The sequence below is a fragment of the Bidens hawaiensis genome, unplaced genomic scaffold, assembly GCF_021521415.1.
Source record: "Bidens hawaiensis isolate Kalapana, Puna unplaced genomic scaffold, B.hawaiensis_p1.1 tig00032025_1, whole genome shotgun sequence".
In the NCBI taxonomy this organism is placed as follows: Eukaryota; Viridiplantae; Streptophyta; class Magnoliopsida; order Asterales; family Asteraceae; genus Bidens; species Bidens hawaiensis.
In genome coordinates, this window is record NW_027495411.1 from 101,905 (window position 1) to 121,140 (window position 19,236).

At 36.3% G+C, this 19,236-nt stretch overlaps 1 protein-coding gene across 1 annotated transcript; it reads left to right on the top strand.

Annotated features, from left to right (window-relative positions):
• Positions 1–8,739: 8,739 nt before the first annotated feature.
• LOC143582827 (BTB/POZ domain and ankyrin repeat-containing protein NPR1-like) lies at positions 8,740–18,702 on the top strand (the record flags this gene model as incomplete). The annotated part of the gene is made up of 4 exons (XM_077065312.1): positions 8,740–9,204; positions 16,442–17,198; positions 17,773–17,949; positions 18,332–18,702. Coding segments are annotated over 4 exons (1,635 nt in total), but the record flags the coding sequence as incomplete, so codon positions are not given.
• Between the last annotated feature and the right edge of the window lie 534 nt (positions 18,703–19,236).

Consider the following 19,236-nt stretch of genomic DNA (forward strand, 5'->3'; position numbering starts at 1 on the left):
TTTTAATTTATTAAAGAAGTAAAAGATCTCATGAGCATGATTCTTTGCTTGAAATGAGGATGACTAAAAACAATATTCTCATTTTGTTTTTCTAATTTACATTTGTAAGTTGTGAACACAAGTTCCCCTTGATTAATATTATACATTTAATTTTATTGTGTTTTTATATATTTTTTATACGGATGATCAACATGAAATAGGTTGTCATAATATATGTCAAATCTACACATTCATAGTTTTGATTTGTTTTTTTAATTTTAGGTAGTTTTGGACGAGAAAAGAAGGAAAATATCTCATAAGCATAATTCTTTGCTTAAAATCAGGATGAAAAATATTCTCATCTTTTCTAATTTACATTTTTAGATTTATACACATTTAATATGGTATTATAGAAACCGATTATTACTCATCTATACTATAGTTTACAAAAAATTATAATTATATCTTAGTCTGAAAATGTAAAATATATATTTATCTTAGTCTAAGAATCTCATTATTACAATTATATAGTTTGGCATTCCTTATTTGTTAAAAAAAAAACGAATTTGAATAACTTAAATAGATTAAATTCAAACTAAACCCATTTTAATGGAATATTTGTAACGAAAAACATTACAATGTTTTTGTTTTTGCATTCATATTATTTACTTAACATATATTGTTCACAACATTATTATTATTCAATATTAATATTAATTTTTTTGCATTATTATTCGTTTAAGTTTTTATTCAATACTAATATAAACTGTTTTCTCATATTTTAATATGTTGACCAAGTCTCTATAATTTCTATAAATATAGATTACAGTTTTCCAAAATTCATAATGATATTTTCAAAAACTTTCTATAATACACATTATCCATATTTAATACTATTAAATGTTAATCAATAATATTTATCAAAATATGCATCTAAATTAATGACACTTTAAATTTTAAAATAAAGGTGTATTAGTGTTGTAAAACTATCTAACGATATAAATTTTAATATATAATAAAAAAGTTAATTATTTATTATATATAACTTAATACATAATTCATAATTAAACATTTTCTTAAATTTAATTTTATGTAAGAGATTTTTAAATAAATGACTTCTGACATTTCCATGATTCACAAATTAGATTCTTTTATTAATGTTACGTAATATTGTTTCAAAAATGACTCACACGGTTTTTAAACAATATGAAATTACATCAGTTTGGAAATGCTATATTTTGAAAGGAATAGTTACTCCTCTTGGTCGACAACGATTTTGAAAGAGCAACGTGTTTTAATATTGATAAGTTTGCTGATATATTGTTTCTGGAGTGTTGGGAACAGAAGTTTAACAACGAAGTGGTATTAGTAATATTATAAATGTTATCATATTATTTGTTATATAGATTAAAATACTTGCTTATCTTTTGTTACTTTAATGGTTGAAATGTCCGAATTAAACCAGATTAGCAATGGTGATATCCAATCCTAAGACACCGTCAATGCAATTTTGAAAACTGTTAATTTGTATGTTTAATATATGTGATATGTGACTGTTACTTTTGTATTTTTAACTTCTCTTTTGTTATGAAGGAGAGGATATCCTTTGGTAAGAATAGTGCTACTCATATGAAAATTGTTGAGGCAAACTTTGTTAACAAATCTAAAGAGGAACATCGAGGATATTTATGACAGTGTTGACGATGCAGTTTCAAAATTAGGTACTAAGTCTAAGACAAAAGATGTTATAGGTGATGTTGGGATCGGAAATAAAATCTTATGAATCATTTTATATGTTATTACTGTACATATGTTTATTTAAACTTTTGTAATTGTTTATAACATATGAATCCATTTTGTTTATAACATATTAATTATATTAGAGTTGTACTTTTAATTTCAAATGATGCAATTACCGTTTAACTAATATTCATGACGTAATAACTTATAATTCGAATTTGTAGCAGCCAATCAAGTCCAAGAGACTCACAATACAAAGTTGATCATTCATTTCAAATTTCATATTGTTTGAAGGAGATGAGGGTTGTGGGTTATAGTTTACTTTTAATTGGTAGTTCGGTACCATATTGTTCTTTTGTATTATTAGATTATAAATATGTTTTGGTTTATTGTTAGTTCAAATACTAGCTAGATTATTATGAATTTGGAACTATGACCCATGTTTGAAAAATTAAGTATATTTTTTACAAGTTCTTATGTTATTATTTTTATATTTTCAACCGTGTGTAACACGGGCTCTAATATAGATATCAATAATAACAATTTTATCTATAATAATCGTTTCCTTAAATATACTAAACTTTCATTTGTTTGTTTTATATCAATAATAATCGTATTACCAAAATTATCGTTATATTAAATAAAATTACTTAAATTATGTTACACTTTTAAATTGACTGATATTAATTAATCCTTTATTTAAATTTCTAATTTTATCACTACTAAATTAGCATGTACGGAATATGACGAAAAGTTTAATCTTCTGAGTAGATACAATTGTCTAAATGGGTAAAAAAATATGTAGCTACAAAGGAAACATGTTAAATGGATACACATTGAAAGAAACATAAAATCTAAAGAGCACAATCTATTAAAACAATATTATATTATTATTATTATTATTATTATTATTATTATTATTATTATTATTATTATTATTATGATATGTTTTTAATAATTATTTAACGCAATTTATCCACAAAAGAGTTATAAAAACTAGATGCGAAAGCTTTGGTTAATTTCATGAATGACATATATTATGAATCAACTATATGTCAACTACATTTGAATGAGAATTAATATGTTATTGAATATTGATTAAGAAGACTTTATTTTAAAGATCAATTAATTATAGTATTATGAAAGACTAAATTTAGGTTTTTGATTGTCATATTGTTACCTACAACACTTTTTAAAGTGTATATACCGTTGTTTTTATAACTTGCAAGATGCATGCATTATGCATTTAAAGAATCAAAGATGTATATTATCTACTAGGTTATTGACCTGTGGGCGCCACTGGTGGAAACACATAAATCATGTAACATCCACCAGTAATATGAAAGTGGAAAACATAATTTCATACATACATGTGAAGACGCGAAGATGATATACAATTGTTAATAATGTCGGTAACAAAATAAAAACTTTATTAAACATAACTTTCAAACAAAAATAACATGCATTTTACAATCATTAGATTAAAAATGAGAATTTCATAAATTACAAAATGGTTCCTTATAAACAACATTTGTGGTTTTATTTATAATTTTTCTTTCCTTGTCTAATATAAGCATTTTAAGACTGTCTCTACTCTTCACTCGTGATAAAGCAACATATAGTTGACCATATGTTTAAATTTTAACAAAATTAAATTTCTATTTTCATCACCACCAAATTAGCATGTACGAAATATGGCGAAATTTAATCCCCCGAGTAGATGCAATTTGTCTAAATGGGTAAAACAATGCAGCTACAAATAGGGGTGTGCAGATTTAGGTCCGGACCGAAAAACCCGATATAACCGACCCTAAAATAACCGAACCCGAACCGACCCCACACTTCACTGTTTTGTTTCGGTCTTGATTTATGCAGATGCTCAGTCTCGGGTCGGGTTCGGGTCCAAAACCGATGAAAACCCGACTAACCAAGACAGAACGATAGTATACAGTCAGATCCAGTGATGTGCCTCTCGTAGAAGGCGTTGGTGACCATTTTCTCTTCTGGGCTCATACTTGGAACCTGTAAGGACGACCTGAGATTCAATATCACAAGTTGTTTCATGGCCGTTGCCTCATCGGAGAAGGGCATGATGAATACAAAAGAATCATGGTTTCTTATATATCAAAAGAGATGAAGAAGTGAAGAAAAAAATATATTAATATTAATAAAGAAACAAAATGGGATGCCTTTCTCTTAAAACAAGGTTGAAAGTCAAAAGTTAAAAAAATGGGGTAATGAAATGGTGTGTGTTATGTGTTTGATGTTACATAAAGAGTAAGCCTAAATATTTAATAATTTTTATATTATTGTAGAGGCTTTGGAAAGCATAAAATATACATGTGCATAACTGTTGAAACTTGAAAGGTGGTAAGTGAGAAGGAGTCAGACTTACACTCAACAAATTAAAATTTAATATTGGTTATGTTTTTAAGAAGGTTATTCTCTCTTCTCTTTGTTGTTTAGCAATTCTTATTCCACTTCTTTATTACTTTGAACAAGATGATGCACCTGTATTATCTATCATCGCATAGCCTCCATATCTTCTACTTCATCTCCACAAACAGTTTCCTATGGTCACTCCATATTCGGTTTCGGTCCTCTTCTATCAACCCGAAGGAACAAAACCGATGTTACCCGATACCCAGATTAGTCGACCGGGTCAGTTTTCGGTTCTCAAATTTAAGATTTTCGGGTTTCGGGTCGGGTATTTCCCGGTTCTGGTCGGTCCAACCCAGATGCACACCCCTGGCTACAAAGCACAATCTATTAAAACAATATTAGATTACTATTAGTATATGTATTCAATACCTATTTAACATAATTTATCCACAAAGGAGTCATAAAAAATGGATGGGAAAGCTTTGCCTAATTCTAAAATGATATATATTATGAATCAACTATATGCCAACTATACTTAAATAAATATTAATATGTTATTCAATATTGATTAAGACTTTATTTTAAAGATCAACTAATTACTACAACTAATTATAGTATTATGAAAGACTAAATTTAGATTTTAGATTGTCATAACAGTTTGTTTTGTAACATAAATTTAAAATATACTTATAAAAAGAAATATCTTAGATATTGTTCATCTTTTAACATTGATGTGCAACAAATATTTAAATTGATGTATAAATAAACATGGGTACTATCTTAGAGTAATAAACATTACAGTTATTGATGTGTAACAAATGTTTTAGATAAAGTTCATCTTTTGAATCAACATTGAGATAGAAGTTTTGTTGAATCAAAATTGTAAAATTGTTTTGTTGATTTAGAGACTAATTTCTTTGTTTGCTTATTATTGTACTCATGATATAAGTTATAAAATATTTTAATTTTTCATTTATCTTTGTTAGTCTTTGTATGTTTTTGTATTTGATTCAAATAAGTTATGATGTCTTATAATTCATATAAAATTATCATTTATTTATAAATACAACATTTGCATTTGCATTTCATTATTTATAAATACAACAACGCCATTATAGATATACCAGATGATCTTTTGATTGGTGATTCATCCGATCCTATTTTTGATCTGATTGATTTTGTATATCCAGCATTATTGGAAAATTTTAATGATATTTCATATTTTCAAGAAATAGTCGTACTTGCACCTTTAAATGAGGTTGTCCAAGATATTAATGACAAATTTTTGTCTTTGTTTCCTGGAGAAGAAGTTTAATATCTCAGTTCTGATAGTATAGATAAGTCTGATAGTGTTGGTCCTTGTTTCGATCCAGTATTACACTCACCGGATTTTCTAAATGGTTTAAAGATGTCTGGTATGCCTAATCATAGATTGGTTCTAAAAGTTGGTGCCAATAATGTTACTAAGGAATATTAATCAGAAGAACGGTTTATGTAACGGAACCAGATTACAAGTAATTAACTTGGGGAGGCGTTTTATCGAAGTAAATGTTATTTCAGGTACTAACATTGAGTTTCACACTTATATAACTCGTAGTGGTCTAACTCCTTCAGATAAGAAACTGCCATTCATATTGAAACGAAGACAGTTTCCTATTGCGGATTGTTTTGCAATGATCATTAATAAAAGTCAAGGCCAATCACTAGCAAGAGTTGGCATATACCTGCGAGAACCGGTGTTTACACATGGTCAACTATATGTGGCTTTATCACCAGTGAAGAGTAGAGAGTAGAGATAGTGTTAAAATTCTTATATTAGACAAGGAAGGTAAAGTTATAAATAAAACTATAAATGTAGATTCTAAGGAACTATTTAATAATTTATAATTGTAAAAAGGATGTTATTTTAATTAAATGTTATGTTTTTACATGATTTATATATTAGTTGATGCTATAAATGCATTGACGGATCTAGAAAATTTAGCTAGTGGGTGCAAAAAACAGTTCAACCTAGAACTTGTCAATTCAAGCTAAAACAAGTCAATCCAAAATGGGCTAGGTCAAACCGAAACGAGGTGAGTAAAAAATTTACATTAATCAAACTACGTATAGAAATGTAAACAGTAAATTTAATTAAAGATAAACAAAATACATATTACAATTGACCTCTACGTGATATTATCTTTTGAAAATACCAAAGAAATAAATTAACAAGTGATGAACCATGAATCATGAATGTTTGTTTTATATTAGAATATAATCAAGAATTCGATATCACAATTTACAAATTAAATCAAACCTAAGAGCCGCCATCACCCTAATCTATTCGTCTCCAACTAATTCCAAATTTTAAATTAAAGTGGTTGAGAAATTAACTAATATGGGTTTAATTGTTATTGTTCATAATAAAATTAAATTTGGACTTAAAAATTTTGGCTTAAAATATAAAAAGTGAAGTATGGGGCACTAAAAAAACTATGAATGAGTCACTAAAATTTTTTTGGATAGGTCATTTGGGTCTTTGGACTTAATATATTACAAATTTTATAAATGAAATTATGGATTTAAGTGGGTGCAAACGCTCCCCCTGACCGAACACTAGATCCGCCCATGTATAAATGTATGGATGTTAAATGCCGTGACGCCCACGGGTCAATAACCTAGTTACCTATCAAACGAGTTTATTATTCGTTGACCAAAGTATAATTGTAATCCATTGTGTCCAACCACTCATACTAGCTGTAGCGTAAAAGGCGTATAAAAATTTGAAGGACCAAACGTGTGGTTGGTATTGTTAACTAACGTGAATCTTCATTCACATCACATTTTTTTTGTGTCAAAAATTGGGTTCCAATATGTAGAAACATAGATATTACATCAATATAGCAGGTAGGCGGGCAACAAGCTGCGCCGCCACCCCTTTCTGAATTGCAAACCCAGCAAGCTACCATGACGTCTTCATCATTCAATTCGCATCTCTCTCTTCCAAATTTCCCATTAATTTTCCTTTCTCATTGGTCTCTCTCTGAAGATCAATTTCATGTCATGCAGTGAGTTTCAGTTTCTTCCTATTTGTTATATTATTGTTGCTAATTTAGGGTTTCTGTTTATTATAATTTGTGGGTTTCTGTTGATTATATCTTGAGGTCAGTTTCTGTTGATTATAATTTTGGTACCGTACTACTTTCGCAGCTTATGGTACAAGAATCTAGAGCAGAACTGTTGAAGATATCTTCTTCTTGATCTCATAACAAAAGGCCCCTATTTGTGATCCCTAATTTTGGAATTGATGTTTTTTATTTTTTTAAAAAGTATCCAAATGTAAATGGGCAACGAGTTGCTGAGCTGTTGATTTGTTTTTTTTATTAATAAACGAAATTTATAAAGCATTTTTATTCCTAAATAGTTTAATCTATTAAAAGTTAAAGTGATTCTCATTTGAAATAATTTACTATAAAACGATTACAATAAAGTGGCAGGCAAACGGGCAACAAGTTGCGCCGCAACCCCCTTTTGAACAGCAAAGCCAATCCTGCTAAAAACGAAGTTTTGGGACCTAGAAGCTGAAGAGGTTCCGTGTACGACGCGCTGAACCCTACTCAAAAATTTCACAGCCTCTGGAGCCAGAAAACCAAATGTATCAAAGGCAAATGGTAGAAAGACATGTTGATTATCTAAACAAGCTTTCTCGTGTTTAACAACTTTGCCCGATTCAGCCTTCAACGCAGCCTGACCCACAACAAACCCACGGTCCCTGAGCCCAACAAGAGGAGACACTCCTGTAAGATCCACACAGGCGTATTTCCCCCCTGCCCACCCGAACACAAGAATATCAGCTGGTCGTAAAGTAGACCTCCCTTCAATAGGATCCGTGAGAAAGTTAACAGGGGCCTCCTTTTTAGCAAAAATCCCTGCCCGTTTAAGAACATCACACAGAACATCCCTAACCAGATCATGTCTGTATTTAAAGCCAGGCAATTCTTTGCAATGCACCGCATGGTCACCAAAAGAATCCAAACAGACCTTATGACAAATTGGGCAAGGTTCAACCGTCGGGAACATAGGGATCATTAACCGGTACTTAAGGATAACCCGATACTCCAAACCCGACATACGTTGGCCTAATCCTTCAATGGGGATGGCCGTTAGAAAATCCTGAGCCTGAGGAGCCCGAAGGCATTCAAACACCGCCTTTTGGCGAGGGGATAGATCAAACTTCACTTCTAAACTCTTGACGATTCCACTAAATAAGGCACTCGCCACAACATGTTGGGCTTTAGGGGGGGCGGTGTCCTTATTAGAGAACCCGCTAAAATCAAAATCTGGAAGTGAAGTACGTAAACGATCCATCGCACACCCATAATCAGAGTCCAACCCATAAATATCACAACCCCGAAGAATATGGTCTTGCAAACACCACGACTGTGCTCTCGAAGCCACAAAAGCATATGTAGATACATCCTCGGCCGAACAGAGACCCAACCCCCCATATCGGATCGGAAGTGATGCCAACCTCCATTGGAGATCCCCAAAGAACGGACCTCCACAAACCACGATGTCCTCAATCGCCCTTCCTATAATGGCTCCAATGGGTACAATCATAATCATAATTATAATCATAATCATAATCATAACAATACTAATAATATATCATCAATAGACACGCGGTCAAGTCTTGAAATCGTCAGCTTAAACAAGCTCAGTTGCACCTTAGGGAAACTGTTAACTGAAACTGATTGCAGTTACAGTGATGCAATAGTGGTAGTGGAAGGGAACCATGTGTGCGTTCATAGGTGTATATTAGCGGCTAGAAGTGCGTTTTTTGGTAATTTGTTTAAGGAAAAGAAATATTATGATGAAGATGGGAAAGTTAAGTACATTATGGATGACATTTTTCCATATGGGAATGTTGGGTATGATTCTTTTGTGGTGTTCTTGAGCTTTTTATATACTGGAAAACTGAAAGCATCACCGCCTGAGGTTTCAACTTGTGTTCATGGTGGATGCCTGCACGACGCCTGCAGGCCCGCCATTGTTTTTGCGATCGAGTTGATGTATGCAGCGGTTATTTTTCAAGTTCCTGAATTGGTTCCGGTTTTTCAGGTATGTGTGTTCTTGCCGTTCATTTCGATATTTGGGGTTTGAAATTTTGGGTTGAAAAAAATTGGCCAAAAATAATGGATTCCTAAAACGTTAGACCTAAATCTTTATGTTAATAAATAATTAATTACTTATCATGCATTTGGGCTAAAATACACTATCTATTTAGTTCTTTTAAATTACGTATAATTCAAAATTTAAGTGAAAATATATAAGTTCGGTTCGGTTTTAATTACACGCAAAAACCAAACTGAAAGTTAGGTTTCTATGAAAACAAAAAAACCAAATCATAGGTCTTTGTGTTCGGTTATTCGAATCCGCTTTTCCGGTTACAGGTTGGTTTTTTTATTTCACGCGCACCCCTAAACCATGCTTAGTTTGGAAATAATGTACTGATTTCACAATATTTAGGAGGAAAAATTAATTTAACTCTAGTTTTTGTTAGAATTTTTAGGACAAAGTACAAGAAACAGGAAAGTGTTTGAAAGAACATTTCAAGTACGCAAATTAAACTTTTGGGATTTACACGAACAAGCCCAAAGGTTTAATTTGTCTGTAATTAACTTCTGGGCTTGACCCGTATCTAGCCTAAAAAGTTAAATGCGTCTGTTTCCCTGTCCGTCGCTGTTTACAAAAATTGGGATGGACATTGTAAACAATGTTACTTATCATTTAACAATGATAAGTAACATTGTTAACAATGTCCATCCCAATTTTCCCCAAATTCGAACCCTAGATCGTCAATCGCATCCATGCGAAACTTGTGTGCGTAAATGTTATATGATATACAGAGCTCTTGAGCTATTGACTGTTAAATCTTTAACAGGAAGAGTTTATTCAACTAAAATAACCCAAATCCCATTTTCACTTTGTACATTTAAAAAGGAATCATCATCAACTAAAATTTTGAAGAAAATAGTTTGCCCGCCAGGTGTTTGACAAAACGCCTCAATGAAATAATCTTTGTTTTTGGTGTTTTGAGGAGGGGAGGGCAACGGGTGGTTGCTCTCCTCCTTCCTCTTTGGTTCGGGTGTTCATTCCTCAAACTCAACTCGATTTTTGTTTTATTATTATTTTTCTTGGTGTGATACTTGGCTACCGGGGTGTTTTGTGGGTCGGGGGTGGTATGACCGGGGCTATTGAGGAGGTTGTTTGGCCGTGTCCGTTTAGAGGCTTCCACCGTTGCCCGGATGGATTACCGGGGTCCAAGGGGGTTCGATTGGCCGCACATATTAAGCGGCTTCATTTGTCATCGGATGACAAGAAAGAGACCTTACGGGAGGCGATCTCGACAAATTTGGATTTGTTTATTTCGGTTGGTGAGGCTTTAAAGGTCTTTCGTAGGTGGATGTGTGGAGCATGTATGGAGTCACATGTTCTCCGTCTGGGGTGCCATCATGATGACGGGTCGGTCTGGTACAAGTGTGTCACGGGAGATGTGGAGGAATATATAGTGGGGATTGCGAAGCCACATGTTGGGAGGGAAGTTGTCGCGGTGGGAAGGGTGAAGGTGGATGTAGCTCTCATTGCGCGTGTCTTCACTCTTCCTATTACGACTGTTAAAAACATTCCTCATAGTTGTCGTATGGCTTTTTCCCAAGCCTTAGTGGGTGCTCTGGGTAAGGTGGCGGCTATGCCAGAGTCTGTTGAGGCGTGGGTGAAACTGTTGTTACCACGTTGCACCTTACGAGTTTTCAGACCTTCTAATCGTCAGCAACGCAGGTCTGGCAATAGAAAGTCTGAGCGATGCCGAATTATTCAACGGTCGCTATCCGCTTGGGGTGACCGTGACGGTTTCTTTGAGCTCCTTATATCGCTTTTTAACCAACCCCTATGAGATGCCCCGGGTGGTGATGCGTTTGTACCCGAGTCTGACAACGCCGGGTTGGGCGCCAATGTTAAACAATGTTTGCGAAAAGTTGCGGACTGACATTTCACTGCTGCGGTCAAGGTATTATGCTCTTCAGGGGTTGCACCTTTCGGTAAGGATACTTTGAACGCTTTGTTGTCTAAGCATCCCATCATGGCACCTCCGATTATGCCTGCTTCCTTGCTTTCTGAGTCTCCCCTTGTCGTGGACGTTGATAGTGTGCTTGGGTGCATTAAGTCTTTCCCTAAAGGGACTTCGTGTGGGCGGGACGGTTTGCGAGCCCAACACATTTTAGATGCGTTGTGCGGAGAGGGGTCTCCGATTGCGGATGGTTTGCTCAAGGCTATCTCTGCGGTGGTTAATTTATTTTTGGGGGGAAGGTGTCCTAAGGTGTTGGCAGAGTTTGTTGCGTCTGCCCCACTTACGCCGTTGCTTAAACCGGACAATGGGATTAGACCTATTGCCGTTGGGGCCATTTGGAGGCGGTTGGTCTCTAAGGTGGCTATAAGGGGTGTCGGGAAGGAGATGGTTAAATACCTCGGTGACTTTCAATTTGGGGTGGGAGTCCCCAGTGGGGCAGAGGCCGTGCTTCATAGCGCGAACAGGTTTCTAAATTAGTTTCATTCGGATGGGTCATTGGCTATGCTTACTGTTGATTTCTCCAATGCCTTCAACTTAGTAGATAGGACGACCCTTCTACATGAGGTTCGGAGTCGATGTCCTTCCATTTCTCTTTGGGTGGATTTTTTATATGGGCAGTCGGCTAGGTTATATGTGGGTGATATTTTCATTAAATCCACCACTGGGGTTCAACAGGGGGACCCTCTTGGGCCTCTCCATTTTGCCTTAGCTTTGCACCCACTTGTTCACCAAATCAGAGATCGGTGCAAGCTTCTCTTTCATGCTTGGTACTTGGATGATGGCATGATTATCGGGAATACTAGAGAGGTAGCCAAAGCATTAGATATTATCAGGTCTGAGGGGCCTCGTTTGGGTCTTGAATTAAACGTTAAGAAAACAGAGTTATTTTGGCCAACATGCAATGGGATGAGGCACAGGAGGGGTTGTTCCCTTGCGGGATTGGAAGGCCGGTGCTTGGCGTGAAACTCCTTGGTGGTGCTGTAAGCCAGGATGCGGGGTTTATCAGCAGTTTGGCTATGAAAAGGGCATCTAGCGCTGTGGAACTGATGAGCTGTCTCCCAAGACTTCGGGATCCTCAATGCGAGCTTCTTTTGCTTCGCTCATGTATGGGAGTCGCCAAGCTTTTGTTCGGTTTGAGAACATGCCAACCTATGTATGTGGGGGGAGCTGTTTCTATATTTGACAATGGTCTTCGAAGGGCGATTGAGGACATCGTGGTTTGTGGAGGTCCGTTCTTTGGGGATCTCCAATGGAGGTTGGCATCACTTCCTGTAACATCCCGAATTTCAAAGGTAATATTAATTATATTACTTATTAATAGATGGGAAGTTTACTCGGGTTATCAGGAAATAAATAAAAGAATAGGAGTTGGTATGGGTCGGGCTAGTGTCGGGTAATGGAAGTGGGTTATGGACTTGGGTTAGTTGAGATAGGTTAAATGAGAATGGGATTTCAGGGATATAAATACCCCCAAAATCCCAAAATATCTCATTTCTCACCAAACTCCCTAACACACACTCCTTACACCCTCAAAACACACACATTCTAACCGATCTAGATTCGAAGCCGAGACCCGAGATTTGTTGATAGATCTGAGTCGGTAAGGTAAGAACTAATCTAACAAAGCTGTTATTACTGAAAATGGTTAGGATTGGATGGGTTAACCGGACCCGAAACCCAACTGCCCAAATCGGACCCCTAAAACGTCGATTTTAGGCCGATTTGATGGTTGGGGTTTGTAGGCGCCGATCATACGGTTCCGTGGGTACCAAAATCGAGTTATTTGGCTAAGAAACGAAGGAGTTATGGGCAAACAGATCTGCAGCGCGACAACTTCGCCTGCAAGATTAAGTTCGCCTGATGAACTTCGCCTTCAAGCGTAACTTCGCCTTCAAGCGTAACTTCGCCTAAGGATAACTTCGCCTGAAGCCAAGTTCGCCTAAGGTATAACTTCGCCTGAAGCCAAGTTCGCCTAAGGTTTAACTTCGCCTGAAGCCAAGTTCGCCTAAGGTTTAACTTCGCCTGAAGCCAAGTTCGCCCAAGGTTTAACTTCGCCTGAAGCCAAGTTCGCCCAAGGTTTAACTTCGCCTGAAGCCAAGTTCGCCTAAGGTTTAACTTCGCCTGAAGCCAAGTTCGCCTAAGGTTTAACTTCGCCTGAAGCCAAGTTCGCCTAAGGTTTAACTTCGCCTGAAGTGAAGTTCGTTTATTAAATAAATTAAAAACCTAATGGGAAATGTGTTAAGACAGTTAATGGAAATAAAATTTTTCCAAGCTGACCTGGCAGCTCGACCCCAGCCAGGGGCTCTGCCCCTTGGACCCCGCTAGGGGCTGCCGCCCCTAGAACCCCGCTGCCAGGGGCGCTGCCCCCGGACCCCCGTTCGTTGTGGGTCATATAAAGATAGAAACGCAACATAAGTAGTAGTAGCTAATTGATACGTGTAAATATTATACAGTTAGCCGTGCACAGCTCAAGAGGGGAATAACTATTAACGGAGAGCGTAACAGTATTCAGGTGAGTTTCTAGCCCCATTCCTTGTTATGTTTTCGGGGCTGTGTGCATACTTGATGTGTTGTTAATACATTTATCCTAAGTGATAAGTGTATGCCATATGTGATATATGTGATATGTATGAATGATTGCTTGATGGTACGTGAACGATCTTCGGATATTGCACGTACTGTCAGGTTGTAACGTTATAAATATGGTAAGTATGATATGGATGAAGGATTGCTTGATGGTACGTGAACGATCTTCGGATATTGCACGTACTGTCAGGGTGTAACGTTATAATTATGGTAAGTATGATATGTATGAATGATTGCTTGATGGCACGTGAACGATCTTCGGATATTGCACATACTGTCAGGTTGTAACGTTATAAATATGGTAAGTATGATATGTATGTTTACGTGTATGAACGTAATAAAGTTGATAAAAGAAGGAAGCGATGGTTGTATGGTTGTATGGTTACGAAAGGGTATCGAGCCCTAATAATACTCGAGGTATGATGTATGGTTGTATGGTAACGAAGAGGGAATCGAACCCTACTAATATTCGAAAACAAGGGACCAGACCCTTATAATATCTGTGATGTTGGGGACCAGACCCTTATAATATCTGTGATGTTGGGGACCAGACCCTTATAATATCTGTGATGTTTGGGACCAGACCCTTATAATATCTGTGATGTTAGGGACCAGACCCTTATAATATCTGTGATGTTGGGGACCAGACCCTTATAATATCTGTGATGTTGGGGACCAGACCCTTATAATATCTGTGATGATTGGGACCAGACCCTTATAATATCTGTGATGTTAGGGACCAGACCCTTATAATATCTGTGATGTTGGGGACCAGACCCTTATAATATCTGTGATGTTGGGGACCAGACCCTTATAATATCTGTGATGTTAGGGACCAGACCCTTATAATATCTGTGATGTTAGGGACCAGACCCTTATAATATCTGTGAGGTTATAGGGCGAAAGGCTCTTTAAAACGTATGATTATGAATGTAAAGAAAGTATGTAAGTAAGAAAGAAAGTATGTAAGTAAGAATGAGGGTATGAGTACTTATGTGTGTATGAAGAAAGTTATGAGGTTAAGTACGTATGTATGTAATAAGGTATTGTATGGTATCGTATGATTAACTAGAACTCACTCAGCGTAGCTGACTTTTAGTATGCACGCAGGTGAGTAGGTTGAGATAGCTGGCTTGAGTGGAGGACACATGGCAGAAGACTAAAGCCTGGCATCTGAAGATCTGATATGTTTATTAAGTTATGTTTTGATTTTGAAAGACAAGAGGAACGTTTTAAGACATGTTTATGAATCGATATGTAATGTTTTATGAAAGTTTTATATTCCGCGTAAAGTTTTTAATCAACTCTGATATTTAGAACTGTGTTTATGAGTAAATCCGACGCTAAAGTAGGGTCACCGGGTTCGGGGCCTTACACTTCCGATCCGTTATGTGGGGTTGGGTCTCTGTTCGGCCGAGGATGTATCTACATATGCTTTTGTGGCTTCGAGAGCACAGTCGTGGTGTTTGCAAGACCATATTCTTCGGGGTTGTGATATTTATGGGTTGGACTCTGATTATGGGTGTGCGATGGATCGTTTACGTACTTCACTTCCAGATTTTGATCTTAGCGGGTTCTCTAATAAGGACACCACCCCCCCTAAAGCCCAACATGTTGTGGCGAGTGCCTTATTTAGTGGAATCGTCAAGAGTTTAGAAGTGAAGTTTGATCTATCCCCTCGCCAAAAGGCGGTGTTTGAATGCCTTCGAGCTCCTCGGGCTCAGGATTTTCTAACGGCCATCCCCATTGAAGGATTAGGCCAACGTATGTCGGGTTTGGAGTATCGGGCTATCCTTAAGTACCGGTTAATGATCCTTATGTTCCCGACGGATGAACCTTGCCCAATTTGTCGCAAGGTCTGTTTGGATTCTTTTGGTGACCATGCGGTGCATTGCAAAGAATTGCCTGGCTTTAAATACAGACATGATCTGGTTAGGGATGTTCTGTGTGATGTTCTTAAACGGGTAGGGATTTCTGCTAAAAAGGAGGCCCCTGTTAACTTTCTCACGGATCCTATTGAAGGGAGGTCTACTTTACAACCAGCTGATATTCTTGTGTTCGGGTGGGCAGGGGGGAAACACGCCTGTGTGGATCTTACAGGAGTGTCTCCTCTTGTTGGGCTCAGGGAACGTGGGTTTGTTGTGGGTCAGGCTGCGTTGAAGGCTGAATCGGGCAAAGTTGTTAAACACGAGAAAGCTTGTTTAGATAATCAACATGTCTTTCTACCATTTGCCTTTGATACATTTGGTTTTCTGGCTCCAGAGGCTGTGAAATTTTTGAGTAGGGTTCAGCGCGTCGTACACGGAACCTCTTCAGCTTCTAAGTCCCAAAGCTTCGTTTTTAGCAGGATTGGCTTTGCTGTTCGAAAGGGGGTTGCGGCGCAGCTTGTTGCCCGTTTGCCTGCCACTTTATTGTAATCGTTTTATAGTAAATTATATAAAACTTCGATTGTGATGGATTCATTGAAGAAGATTGTTAAATTGTTTATTCTCTTGTTTTAGGTTTCTACCTGAAACATTTCATTCTGTTGTGCATTTTTTGAAGTTTAATACAGTCTATTACTTATTCTCATCCATTAAAATGTTCCAAATTAATCTATATAATAATAATAATAATAATAATAATAGTTTAATAAAAATGCAGCGTCGCCTTCTCAACTTTGTCGAAAAGGCTCTTGTTGAGGAGGTGATTCCAATACTTTTGGTAGCCTTTCATTGCGAGTTAACTCAGATCTTTACTCAGTGTGTCCACCGACTCGCCCGGTCAGACATGGATGACGTCTCTCTTGATAAAGAACTCCCTCTAGAAGTTTCGAAAGACTTAAAGTCACTTCGTAGCAAGTCTTATAACAATACAGATCCCATGACAAAATCCGAGGAAGACGTGTTGAGGGAAAAACGAATTAGACAAATACATAAAGCGTTGGACTCGGATGACGTGGAGCTGGTCAAACTTTTGTTGAACGAGTCTAATATAACGTTAGATGAAGCGGATGGGTTACACTACGCGGTTTTGTATTGTGACCCAAAAGTTGTGAAGGAAGTGCTGGGTTTGGATATGGCGGATGTGAACCGCAGGAACACGCGAGGGTACACCGTGCTTCATGTGGCTGCGATGCGTAAGGAGCCGTCGATTATTGTTGCGCTTTTGAGCAAACAAGTGTCAGTTTTGGAGGTGACTCATGATGGAAGAAGTGCGGTTGGGATTTGTAAGCGGTTAACGAGGCCGAAGGATTATAATGCAAAAACCGAACGTGGGGAAGAAGCGAACAAGGATCGGATATGCATTGATTTGTTGGAACGAGAGATTATTAGGAATTCGATGGGTGGAGATGTGCCGATGTTGTCTACGGCTATGGCTGATGACTTGCACATGAAGTTACTTCATTTGGAAAACCGAGGTAACGGGCTTTTGTTGATGTTGGTTCGTATGAAATTAGCTTTTTTACCCTCTATTGATTTGTACTGCTATCTTTTTTTATGTGAGATTACGTTTCTGTCGTTTCTTGATTTGTACCGTTATCTTTTCATGTGAAGCTACCTTTCTACCCTTTGTTAACTTGTATACGTATCTAACCTTTATTGGTTTGTACCGTTATCTTTTTCTTGTGAAATTTCGGTTTTACCCTTTACTGATTTGTACCGTTATATTTTTGTATGTGAAATTACCTTTTTACCCATCATTGGTTTGGTTTGTGCCGATATCTTTTTTATACGAAATTACCTGTTTAACTTTATAATGTTTTTCATGTGAAATTATTTTTTTACCCTTTACCGATTTGTACCGTTACCTTTTCATGTGAAGTTACCTGTTAACCTTTATTTTCTTTTGCTATCGGTGACGTTACCTTTTTACCCTTTATTGATTTGGAGTGTTATCTGATCATGTGAAATTACATATTTACCTTTATTATCTTTTTCATTAAAATTATCTTTTTACCCTTTATTGATTAATACCCGTTTTGGTTTTTGCAGTGGCGTTTGCACGATTGCTTTTTCCGACGGAAGCACGACTTGCGATAGAGAGCGCAAATTCTTACACAATGTCAGCTACAAAAGGGTTGACCGGGAACTTCAAGGTGGATTTGAACGAGACGCCTTCAGTCCAGCATAAGCGACTAGTTTCGCGTATAGAATCGCTCTCAAAAACGGGTACGTTTACTTCTTTCTAAGTATCCGACTAAAATCAGGGGAGACTCGGAGGGTGTGCGAGCCGCACCATCGGTCGGGGCACATAAGGTTTGGGGGCACAAACTTTTTTTTTAATGCATATTACATATATATGTTTTTTGGTGTTAAAAATAAGGTTATTTGCAATGACTTATGAGATAAGTACATGATCGATATGATTTCTGATTATAATAAACCGGTCGATAAAAGTTTTATCAATATACGCTAGCGAATAAAAAAATTTCGTTAAAGCATACGGGCCTTTTTATTTTTGCTTGGCCGAGGTATTTAAATTCTTGGGGGTGGCCCTGAGTAAAATGAACTATGGTTAAAATAACCGGGTGTCTGTTATTTATGGATTTAGTGGAGATGAGTCGGCGTTTCTTCCCGCATTGTTCAGAAGTACTCGACAAGTTCATGTTGGACGATTTGCCTGACGTGTTTTATCTCGAGAAGGGGACTCCGGAAGAGCAAGTAATTAAACGCACACGCTTCGTGGAGCTTAAAGAAGATGTGCAACGAGCATTCTCAAAGGACAAAGCCGAGCACCCGAGCGACTTGATGCAGGGCGTCAAGAATAGATCTCCAAAATACTCGTGATTAATATGGTTTTACCCATAGGAGAATACATCGTATCAAACGTAGTTATAGAGGTTTGACAACTACGCAAAATGATAATATTGGGAGTTGCTTTTGTTGTTTACATTTTCGGTAAATATGGAGAAAATTATTTAATATATATATAGGATGAGTATCATTACAGAACTGTTAAATTATTTAATAACTTGAAGGAACCCTTCAAAACTAACGTTTTTTATAAAATAAATTTGTATGTTAATGTTATTTGAGTGTAACTTTATCATTTTTTATATCTATATGTACGATTACAATTTTGAAAATTAGTTTTTATATACATCTATGTTTTGTTTTACACCTATGTAAATTGTTAGTACATAAATTTTACACGTGTAAACTTGTGATTAATATATTAATCAAATTTTTTTATATAAAGTATGATAAAACTACTTTTAAATATTGTTAATATGTAAAAAAAATTAAAAAAATGTTTGGTTGTACTCTTAAAACTTTTTTAGAGTTCTTAAAGGATACTAATTCTATATATATAGGATTGATTTCTTTTGAGTACCACTTTGAGTTTAAGAACTCGAAAGAACTCAACGTAACAAATTTTTTTTTTCGAAATTTTTTTACACATGTGTAATACGTAAGTGTAAGTGATGTACAAAAAATTACCGTATTTTTTTACAC